This window comes from Tupaia chinensis, unplaced genomic scaffold (genome assembly GCF_000334495.1).
Source record: "Tupaia chinensis unplaced genomic scaffold, TupChi_1.0 Scaffold000185_1, whole genome shotgun sequence".
In the NCBI taxonomy this organism is placed as follows: domain Eukaryota; kingdom Metazoa; phylum Chordata; class Mammalia; order Scandentia; family Tupaiidae; genus Tupaia; species Tupaia belangeri.
The window spans coordinates 3097237-3108546 of record NW_006159660.1 but is presented as its reverse complement, the minus strand read 5'-3'; the positions used below and the strand labels follow the sequence as shown (position 1 = coordinate 3108546).

At 43.6% G+C, this 11310-nt stretch overlaps 1 protein-coding gene across 1 annotated transcript in view; it reads right to left on the bottom strand.

Annotated features, from left to right (window-relative positions):
* POLQ (DNA polymerase theta) overlaps positions 1-241 on the bottom strand; it is a 105866-nt gene extending 105625 nt beyond the window's left edge. The window contains exon 1 of the mRNA XM_027771126.1: positions 8-241. Within this exon, the coding sequence (XP_027626927.1) occupies positions 8-149 (142 nt within the window). The 5' untranslated portion in view covers positions 150-241. The remainder of the gene's footprint in view (positions 1-7) is intronic.
* Between the last annotated feature and the right edge of the window lie 11069 nt (positions 242-11310).

The window sequence follows — 11310 nt, the reverse complement described above, 5'->3', positions numbered from 1 at the left end:
GGCAGGCGGGCTCCCAGGCCGGCGGGTGGGCTCAGCACCCGCACCGACAGGAGCACGGTGCTGGCGCAGCTGTCACCGCCGCTCCCCGAGAACGAGTCCGAGCCCGAGTCTGTTCGCCGCCGCTTCCCACTCCGCCGCAGAAGATTCATCGCGAACCCTCCCGGCAGTTTAGGGCAAGCCCGGGTCCCGGCCCCCTCCCAGTGCGCAGGACCCCGGGCTGGTGACAGCTGAGGCCACCATCTTCCCGCCCTGGCCTTCAAACTCAGGCCTCCCGGCCCGCCCCGGAACCATAGAGTTCTTCATGGCGAGAGTAACCTGAGGGCCACAGAGTCGTGCGTGAGGAGCGGCTCTCGCGGGCGCCAGATCAGCCGCCTTCCGCCTCTGTGGTTGGTCTGCGTCGGGGACTGCAGTGGGTTCTAGATACGGAGATGGGAAAAACAGGATCGGCGTTTATAATTGGACTGGTCTGAAAGTTTTCCTCCTCTTTGCGTCCATTTCCTGTTTGAATAGGAAAGTTATGCTAACCTTTTATAATGAGCTGCTTATAAATGGATCTGCGTAATAGCTATGTCGCTGGACTCCCATGTAGTTGAACTCGGTTCGAGTCCCGGACCCGGTGGCTTAAACTCATGCGGGGCGCATGTGCACGTGAAGATCCCGAGAGGAGAAGGAATTGTGGCGTGACCATTCCCCCCTGGGGGTTGATTTCTCGCTTTCTCTCTCAGCCTTTCTGGCGAGCGCACCCACCCTATAGCAAAAACCTCTCCCAAAATAAATAAATAGATAGATCTAAAGTAGCTCTTTTTAACATAGTAGTATTTAAAAAAAAAAATTCTGGTTTATGTTTGCCAAACATTAAACAAGAAAGCCTAGTGTTCTAGTGGAGCATAATTTTCTTCTCTCCTTGTACATGATGGTAAGGGAGGGAACATTTCTGTATACACTTTTTGTTTTAGACTCATACCCAGGAATACAGGAAGAGCTTTCCTACCTTTTAGATAGCTGAAAGGGTGCTGCTCTGGATGTGCCTGAGGGATTGTTCTCTGCCAAGATCCTGGAATGTACACGTGCCCTGCCTTTTGACAAGGTGGAGTCAAATGAGTTCTGGGTAAAGTGGAGCCCATTAAATATCTGTTCTACCATTTATTTCACCAAGCTAACCTAGTAGGTGACAGTCCTACCCTGCCCCAAATGGCAGCTATTCTAGAGCATTGAAGATCTCCAAAAGAGCAAGGCCAATAAAAACAAAAATGAAGACCAATCATGTCGGAGAAATGGCATTTGAGTATCAATTCGTTTGTGAAAAAAAAATAATTAGCTAGTGCAGTATTCTAAAATTCCACAAGATGGAGACATTACTCCAAAAGGAAACATTTTTCTCAGTTACCTTTACTTTTTATTCATTCACTATTAATTGAGCATCTACCATATGCTATTCTCCTCTCGGGATTTTGGGCACACATGCAGCATGCATACCTACCCAGCGTGAGTTTTAAGCTGCTGGATCCGAGACTCAAACCACAGTCAACTATGTGGGAGTCAAGTGATGTAACTGTTATGCCATCTGCTGGGCCCAGCACTCACTTATCTTTTTCCTTTTTTTTTTTTTTTTTTTTTTTTTTTTTGGGGTTTTTTGTTAAAGCCATCCCTTCTCCTCCATTCTCCTCTCGGGATCTTGGGCACGCACGCACATGCGTCCGGCGTGAGTTTTAAGCCACCAGGTCCGGGACGTGAACCGCGGTCAACTATGTGGGAGTCTAGCGACATAGCCATTATGCTAACTGCTGGTTCCCTCCTTTCAGGATCTTGAGCATGCACACACCCAGCATGAGTTTAAGCCACCAGGTCCGGGACTCGAACCACAGTTGACTACATGAGAGTCCAGTGACATAGCCATTATGCCAACTGCTGGTCCTGGGTCCAGCACTTTTCTAAAATACAGAAGTAGTACAGTGATGTTAGACACCAGAACTGGGTTTAGATAGGCTCATCCTCATTGTCTCAATGTACAGAATGGAGAGGTCTCTGCTTTATTTATCAAGGATGCTGCCCTTCTTGAGCTTTGACTTTATACAGCCAGTTTAAGATCTTATTTCTTACCCTCTAGGACCCCAGACTCCTAGCCTAGAGAGCCCAATGTTATTAAAATCCACATTCCAGACCACCAAGGATCAGCAGGCATCTCTACAGAAAACTTTGGTTCTAGTGCTTCATTTAGTCCTCTAGATTATATTTATTTGACATTTCTGTCTTCCAAGGTATTCCCTGGTTTTATCAGCTTGGTCATGATTTTTTTTTTTTTAATTTTTGCACGTATCCAGAATTTTAACAAAAGTACACTGTACAGGGAACCAGCAGTTAGTGTAATGGCTATGTCGCTGGACTCCCACGTAGTCGACCGCGGTTCGTGTCCCGGACCTGGTGGCTTAAAACTCACGCCAGGCGCGTGTGCATGCGTGCCCAAGATCCCGAGAGGAGAATGGAGGAGAAGGGATTGCGGCGTTACCATCCCCCCTGGGGGGTGATTTCTCGCTTTCTGTCTCTATGTCTCTCTCTGTCTGTCTGGCGAGCGCACGCGCCCTACAGTGAAAATCTCTCCAAAAAAAAATAAAAGAAAGAAAAAAAAAGTACACTGTACTAAAAATTTTTGTTCAGCCTAATATTGCTGAAAACAGAAGCAAAGTCAAATAACAATAATTGATGAACAGAGACAGCATCCAATTATTTTTGTAAGTTTGCACAAATAATGATTTTTCCACTGAAATTTCAGAGGGGTTTTTTTTGGGGGGGGGCGGGAGAAAAAGTTAATTTTACACAACCTACATTTGTAAATCAACCAAAAAAGTCAGCTACCCTAACTGAATAAATTGTGCTTCTCACATGAGTGGAAGTGATTTGCAGAGGGGCAAGAATGAAAAAGATGCTAATTAAGGGACTTTTGTGTTTTAAGTCGAGTAATTCTCAATTGGAACAAGTCCAGTGTACCCATCAGAATCCCCAAGGGAACTTTTAGAGTACTGTCCTTCTCCTAGAGATTCTGAGTGGGTCTGCGGTGGAGTCCAGGCATGGGCAGTCATCCTAAAACTTCCCAGATGTGTCTAATATGTGGCTGGAGGTGGGAACTGCTAGTATAATCAAGGAATGAGGCTGGTTTGAAAGCAGGTGGCTTCAGTGAGAAAGTCTGAATAGGTGGCTTATATTAACAAGGGAACACTGAAACCACCTATCTCTACAGCGATCTAAAGAACTAGTAGAAATAGCACCCTGTGGATAAAGACAGATAAATATTGAAATGACTTCAAACCCAGGCCAGCGGGTAGCATGGTATTTAAGGCACTGGGTTCCACATGGCCAGCATCCTGGTTTAAGTCAGCGAAAAACACCCAGATGAGTGTGCCTGTGTGCCCAAACATCCCAAGAGAAGAATGGAGGTGAAAGGATTGCAGAATGGCCATCCCCCTTGGGGGGTGACTTCTCACTTTCCCTTTCTGTCTTCCTCTCTCCATTAAGCATACGTGCTCTATGCTAAAATATTTTTTAAAAAATCAGAAAGCCAACCTGAAGGTGGTAAAACTAAAGAGAAACACTTCTTCAAAGTAATGGAATATATAAGAACACAAACCCAAATGTATGTATAATGTTGCCTGAGTGTAGGATGCTGTAACAAAATCCCTTAGGCTGGATCATTTGTAAACAATAGAAATGCATTTTCATAATTCTATAAACTGAGAAGCCCAAGTCCAAGGCACCAGCAGATCTGGCGTCTGGTGAAAGCTTAGTCTTCTTAGATGGTCTTTCTTGCGTGTGGTCCCACGGTGGCAGAGATGAACACGTGCTCTCAATCCCGCAGAGGGTACTGATCCTCTTCTCAAAGATGGAACACTAAGGACCTAATCACCTCCCAAAGGCCCCATTTCTTACCACCATTGCCTTGGTAATTAGGTCAACATACGAATTGGGGAGGGGAGGTGGGCATAAACATCCAGACGAGAGCAAAGCTATTTCCCTGTTCCTCCCACGTGGAATACTCCCCATACTTAGTACACCCTGCAGCAGACAGCATGCAAAAGAGGCATACGCACTATGGCTGGGAATCCTAAAATAAGGTGGTTTTTTTTTTTTTTTTTGGAGAGATTTTCACTGTAGGGCGCGTGCGCTTGCCAGACAGACAGAGAGAGACATAGAGACAGAAAGCGAGAAATCACCCCCCAGGGGGGATGGTCACGCCGCAATCCCCTCTCCTCCATTCTCCCCTCGGGATCTTGGGCACACACGCACACGTGCCCGGCGTGAGTTTTAAGCCACCGGGTCCGGGACACGAACCGCGGTCGACTACGTGGGAGTCCAGCGACATAGCCATTACGCTAACTGCTGGTTCCCAGATAAGGTTTTGAGAGTGAAAATAGCTTTTGATTAAAAAGGGAAAAGGACAAGTACTTTGCCCTTGCCAGAGCAAAGCGTTCTCACAAGGAGCTGTAGTGTACTGACCTCCTGCTTCTTTGGAGACTGGAGTTGAGTGGGAAATCAGAGCCCGGCTGTGCACACATTCCAGGGCCGCCTTTGAAGTACAGTTTTTAAATCAGCTCCCGGAGTTCCTGAAGGTCTATCTAGATGTTACTTTTATTCCTTTTGCTATGTTCAATCTATCCTTTTTTTTTTTTTAAGATAAAATCTCCCCCAAATCAGCAGCAACGAACAGGAAAAGCGGGTGGGGAGTTTACCCATAGCCACTTGCTTTGATACAGGGGTGAGAAGACAGGTGTAGTTAGGGGTGAAATGATGCTCCTTTTTACTTTTTGCATTTCCCTGTTGTCTCTCCCTAATTCTCCCTCCTCGTTTTCATTGTATTTTACTTTTCCCCTCTTCCCTTTCTATTTGCATTTAATCACTATTAAGCTAGTATGCTCTTATACATAATATAAATGTAAAGTTCTATTTTTAGTAAACCCAGAATCCTTTGTGGAAAGAACTCTTTTATGCTAAGGGGAACATTAAACTTAGTTGTCATGTTAGTAAAATGGCCATTAAAGTGACTCATGGAAGTCTTTCCTTTGTTTTTAGAGGTTTTTGCTATAGGGTGCGTGCTCTCAGTAAGACAGAGAGAAACAGAAAGCAAGAAATCACCTACCCCCCAACCCCGGCGGGGAGATGGCCACACTACAATCCCTTCTCTTCCATTCTTCTCTCAGAATCTTGGGCACGCACACACATGTGCCCTTTGTGAGTTTAAGCTGCCGGGTCCAGGACTTGAACCGTAGTCGGCTATGTCGGAGTCCAGCAATGTAACCATTACACCATGTGCTGGTCCCATTCATAGAAGTCTTTAAGAACAATTTTTATTATATTTTAGACAATCTTTTTTAGTATGAATGGTATATAAATACTTTTCATAATTCCATCTCGTTTCTTCCTAACCTGAGGCCAATTTACAAAAATGGAATCTTTATTGCCCGTACTGGTAGACCTTAGGGAACTCGCATGCATGCCTGGTGTGTGCTCAGGGAGATTTCCGGACACGAACCCAGTACCACTCTCGTCAGTGTCCACTGGTATTACCACTGTATCATCAGCTGCCCCCAAGATTCACTATTATTTTTGTTGACAAAGCTTCTTATAACAGATAGCTGAGTGATGTCCCTTCTACTTAGAACCTTCTTATCCATTTCTTTACCTGGGGAGTTTCTACTTATCCTTCTGAACTCGGATTAAATAACGCTTCCTCAGAAGTTTTTCTGACACTAATGAATAGGCTATATACCATTTCTATGTGCTCATGTTAACACCCTGAGTTATTACTCCACTTAGCCACTGTTAACCATGACTATATAATTATCTCTCTCCTCCACTAGATAGAAGCTTCATGAAGCCAGAGGTCATTTCTATTATGGCTAAACTTGCATATTCTGCTGATGACTATCGAAGGCTTCTGATATTTATTTCCTGAATCTGTACTATAGTCCTTTGATGACTGAATCATGTCACTGAATTGTTCTACCAACTATTGAGGGAGTGGTACTGAAGTCTCCAACTAGAACTGTGGTTTTTGGGGGGGTTTTTTGTTTTTGTTTTGTTTTTAGATGTTTTTGCTATAGGGAACGTGTGCTCGCCAGAAAAACAGAGAGAGACAGAAAGTGAGAAATCACCCCCAAGAGGAGATGGCCACGCCACAATCCCTTCTCCTCCATTCTCCTCTTGGGATCTTGGGCATGCACACATGCCCAGCGTGAGTTTAAGCCACCAGACCCAGGACTGGAACCACGGTCTATTACATGGGAGTCCAGCAACATAGCCATTATGCCAACCTGCTGGTCCTAATTGTGGTTTTATTTATTTCCCTCTTCTGTTGATTTTTGCCTCACATATTGGTTGCTTAGAGCATACACAGTATCAGGAGTGTCTTCTTCGTGAACTGACCTTTTTATCATTATGCAGCATCCTTCTCCATCCCTGGTAATTCTCTGTGCTCTGAAGTCTACTTTATCTGGTATTAAGATTGACATTCCAGCTTTTTATAAAGTAATCTTTACATTTTTGGGACCAGCAGATGGCATAATGGTTACATCGCTGGACTCCCACATAGTCGACTGTGATTCAAGTCCCAGACCCAGCAGCTTAAAACTCATGCTTGGTGAGTTTTAGCTTTTTTGCTATAGGACTCGTACACTCACTGGGAGAGAGAGACAGAAAGCAAGAAATAACCCCCAGGGAGATGGCCATGGTAATCCCTTCTCCTCTATTCTCCTCTAAGGATTTTGGGTATGTATGCACACGCGCTTCATTTGAGTTTTAAGGCATTGGGTCCAGGACCCCAAAAGCGGTCCACTACGTGGGAATCCAGTGACCATTATGCCATCTGCTGGTCCCTCAATATTACATTCTAAGACTCAGTATCTTATTTAAAACTTTTAACTTAGCAGGCCACTTCTCACACCAGTCTGGTGAGCCCAGGGGGTACCACTTCATTACTGCCGTACTGCAGTGGACGTTCAAATTCTCCATTGAGCCTCCACTGGCTGGGGGAAGATGGGGAAGATCTCACTATGACAGGACAGGAGTAGACGTTTAGGCTCCCACTACACCTCTGCAGAATTTACCCTGGCTAAGAGGGAAGAGACACACCTTTGCTGCTCTCTGTGTGGACTCCAGTGACACCTTTGGGGGTCAGGAGTGGTCATTACTGCTAAAAAGTCATGGAAGTTCCCGTGTTCTTCTGTATTGACAGGGACAGAGAGGAATGCCTCTACCACCAGGTGGCGATGGAGCGCTAGGCTTCTAACTCGGTCTCACCTGACACCGTTTGGAAAGGGCTGTGCATAACTGCCTCACAGGGATGCACGCTCTGGCTTCCCACAGCCGCCCTCTTCTTATTTTTATTTATTTAATTTTATTATTCATTCATTTTATTTTTTAATTTGGCCAGAAAGACACAGAGAGAGAGAGAGGTTGAGAGAGGGAAAGCGAGAAAGCAAGCCACCAGGTCCAAGATTCAAACCATGGTCAGCCATGTGGGAGTTCAATGCCTTTATCCACACAGCACTCGATGGCCCCCATCCCACAGCCTTCTGTGATGCATCCCAGATGCAGAGGCTGGGGACAGACTGCCTTCGTACAGTTTGACAAAGGTAGTAGTCTAGGCTTTTCACATGGTCTTTCCTGGCAGGGGTAGAGTTGGAACCACAGGCTGTGTGTGTGTGTGTGTGATGGCTGAAGTAGAGTGACTTTTATAGGAAAAAAATTTTTGTCTTCTTTGGGTCCCATTTTACTGGTCCTTTGACTAGAAAGAACTGGTTTTTGAGGGCTTCTTTTTTGGTCTTGGAGCTTATCTTTATTTTTATTTTTATTATTATTAGTTAGTAGTAGTAGTAGTATTTGCTCACCATTGGCATTTTTCAGGTCACTTTACCAGTGTCCAGTTCAGAATTCATAAAACACTTAAGCAAATTTCTCTTAACAGTTTTTGATTTTGATCTATCAAAACTAAAACTATTTGGGAACCAGCAGTTAGTGTAATGGCTATGTCACTGGATTCCTATGTAGTGGACCGCGGTTCGCATCCTGGACCCGGTGGCTTAGAACTCACGCCGGGTGCATGTGCATGCGTGCCCAAGATCCCAAGAGGAGAATGGAGGAGAAGGGATTGTGGCGTGACCATCCCCCCTGGGAGGGGTGATTTCTCGCTTTCTGTCTCTCTGTCTCTCTCTGTCTGTCTGGCAAGCGCACACACCCTATAGCCACTCAAAAAAAAAAAAAAACTAAAACTATTTTTCTTGAAATTAAAAAATGCATTAAAAATGCCTGTTTAATGACTTCAGTAAGCTATATAGTCCCAGCTAGGTGCTTCTTTATAATATGTTCATTCTACTCCCTGAGGTTTATGCCTAAAGTCAGACATGTGTTCATAGATATGTATATGTCAGCTGCAATTGCTGTCAAAAGTATCTAGATTAATTAAGATATTTTATGAATCGATAAAATGTTTAAAAAAAAAAAAAAGAGTCATGGAAAGCAACTGTAGATACCAGAGTCAGTGAGTCAGTGTGGGAGGAGGGTAGGAAATGGCAGAGAGTGAGAGTAAGGCATCAAGGGGGTTAAAAAAAGGAAGCAAAATATATAAGAAACAAGAAACAGAAAGTTATTTGTTGACAATAACACATATGGTAATATCCTTGATTGAACCAATATACAGTGTATTCTGGATGGAAAAAACTCATTTTATATATTGTAATGATGTACAGTGAATGAATGCAAATTTAAAAGAAAAAAAATCAACCAAACAAAAACAAGACATTGTTTTGGGGATCCCAAGTTTTGGGGATCCCAAGTTTTTCTTACCTGGTTTGCTTTCTCTCTACCATTCAGAATTTTTTTTAATGTTTGTTAGGTGCAATGTTCATGGTTTTTGGTTTTACTTAGCGGGAAGAACAAGAGAAAGCATAGCTACTTCATTTTTCCAGAAGCAGAAGTCTCAGTTTTTACTCTTTCATCCATCTCTCTACAAACAGATATTATTTAGAGTGTGTAATTTTGTTGCCCTTCCCAGAACCCTTTCACAGGGTAATTTACCCCTCCCAGGGGCTATAAGTAGTAGCTGATAACTCAGAGCTGCCTGCTTCTCTGAGGACTGTCCCTGGGAGGAACAGAAGCTATCTCAGTCTGGCCTAATGCACCATCCACCCTGCCAGAGTCAGACTTGTCAACACCACGAATCTGTGCTCCGGAATTGCCCCAAAGTTGACTGAAGCTAGTCTGCAGCTGAGACCAGCCTCTTGATCTTTACGTTGTGGAGATGATCATTCTTTTACTTTTATGAATTAAACTGTTGTGCCCTTATTATCTCTCGTTCCCTCCTCTAATGTTCACACTACCTTGTTCTCTTTGACGATCTCTGAGCCTCACCTTTCTCCTCTCATTTTTCATTTCATTTGTTTCTGTGATATCAAGGTGGACCAAGTACCCTCAACTCATTTCAGTTCTCTGAGTTCCTATGATCTCATCAGCAAAGTGGGTGTCATGTCCCCACCTCACATTCGTGGGCGTTCCAAAAGAAATGCATTTACAAGCAGCAATCCAGGGTTTGGCAAATCATAAGAAGTACAAACAGGAGCAATCATCTGTCATTCCCTTGTCCCTGGCTCTTTTATGTTACCTATTACTGTCATTTTTTAAATTATGCATCATTTCCCCTGTATAAAGACCCAGCACAGGCAGACACTGTCTGTCCTCCTTTGGTACCTCAGCCCTTCCATCCTGTCTTGCTCCTCCTCTCTTGGTTTGAGGCCAGAACGCACCCCATGCCTCCCACTAACCTGTCTCTGCAACTCCTTGACGTCTCTCCTGCCAGCAGTATCTCTGCCCCTGTCCTAGTCTCCTGAGAAAAATGCTCAATTCTTCCTGGCCTAAACATTCTCACAGACCAAGTATAAATTAGAAAGAAATTGGAGGGAAAGTTGAGGAGGACAGGCAGAGAAATAATGAATGCCCCTCTTGTGGAACTTAAACAAAAGAGGGTGGCTACAGACTATTTCTATTAATTTCCAGAAAATATGAGCCTACAAACACAGACTAAAAATATCTAAAAGGAAAACTGACAGAATTAAAAGGAGAAACAAAAACATCCACCAAACTATTAAGATATTTTAACATAGCCTTCTGAGAAACTCAAAGTTAATGCAGACAAAATAATCAGAATATAAATGTTTTGAGCAATACGATGAATAAAGCTTCATTTCATTCTCTATATAATTACATACGTATAGATATATATATACACACATATGTGATATATATAACATTTATTTGTCATTTAGAACCCAAACAATAAAGAAAACACTTTCACTGCAAATACGCACGTAATGAAGACAGCAGGTGACGGACATGGTGGTTCAGACACTGGAATCTCACGTGGCCAGCTGTGGTCTAAGTCCCAGACCTGGCGGTTTGCTTTTTCACTTTCTCTGTCTCTGTCTCTTTCTCGGTCTGGTCAAAGCGAAAAATAATAATAACAAATAAAATTAAATAAATAAATAATTCTTTAAAAAGCCTAATTTTAATATGATGATATTTGAAGGTAAGGTCTTTCAAAAGTTATGAGGTCATGAGAGTGGGAACCCTCATGAATGGAACTAGTGTACTTATGAGAAGAGGTAAGGAGATCAGCAGCTGGCGTAATAGTTGTGTCACTGGACTCCCACAGACTCTACCGTGGTTTGAGTCCTGAACACAGTGACTTGAGACTCACATCGGGTGCATGCGCATGCGTGCCCAAAGTCCCAAGAGAAGAGTGGAGAAGGGATTGCTGTATGGCCGTCGCCTCAGGGAATGATTTCTCACTTTCTGTCTCTCTGTACCCCTCTGTGTCTCTGGCAAGAAGATGAGCCCTATAGCAAAAATCTCTCTGGAAAAAAAAAAAAAAGAAAAGAAAAGAAGAGGTTAGAGGGCTAACTAGCCCAGTGAGGGCAAAGCAAGAAAACCACTGTGTGTAAACTAGGAAAGGGCCCTCATCAAGAACTTGACACTCCTGGTACCCCGATCTTGCTTTCCAACCTCCAGAAGTTTGCTGTGAGCCATGCGGTTTATGGTATTTTGTATGGCAGCCCAAGCTGACACTAAGCCAAAAAGGAAAAGCAACAACTATTGGGTCAATGGAAAAGTCATGACGCATTTTTGCATTAAAAAAGATACGTCATGACTTCTCCAATGACCCAATAATTTTATGAGTCCATTTGGAATTTGGTGCTAAATTTGCACATGAAGTCCTGAGGATTTCTCTTTATTTTTTTTTTTTTTTTGAGTTTTTTCTTTAGGGGCCCA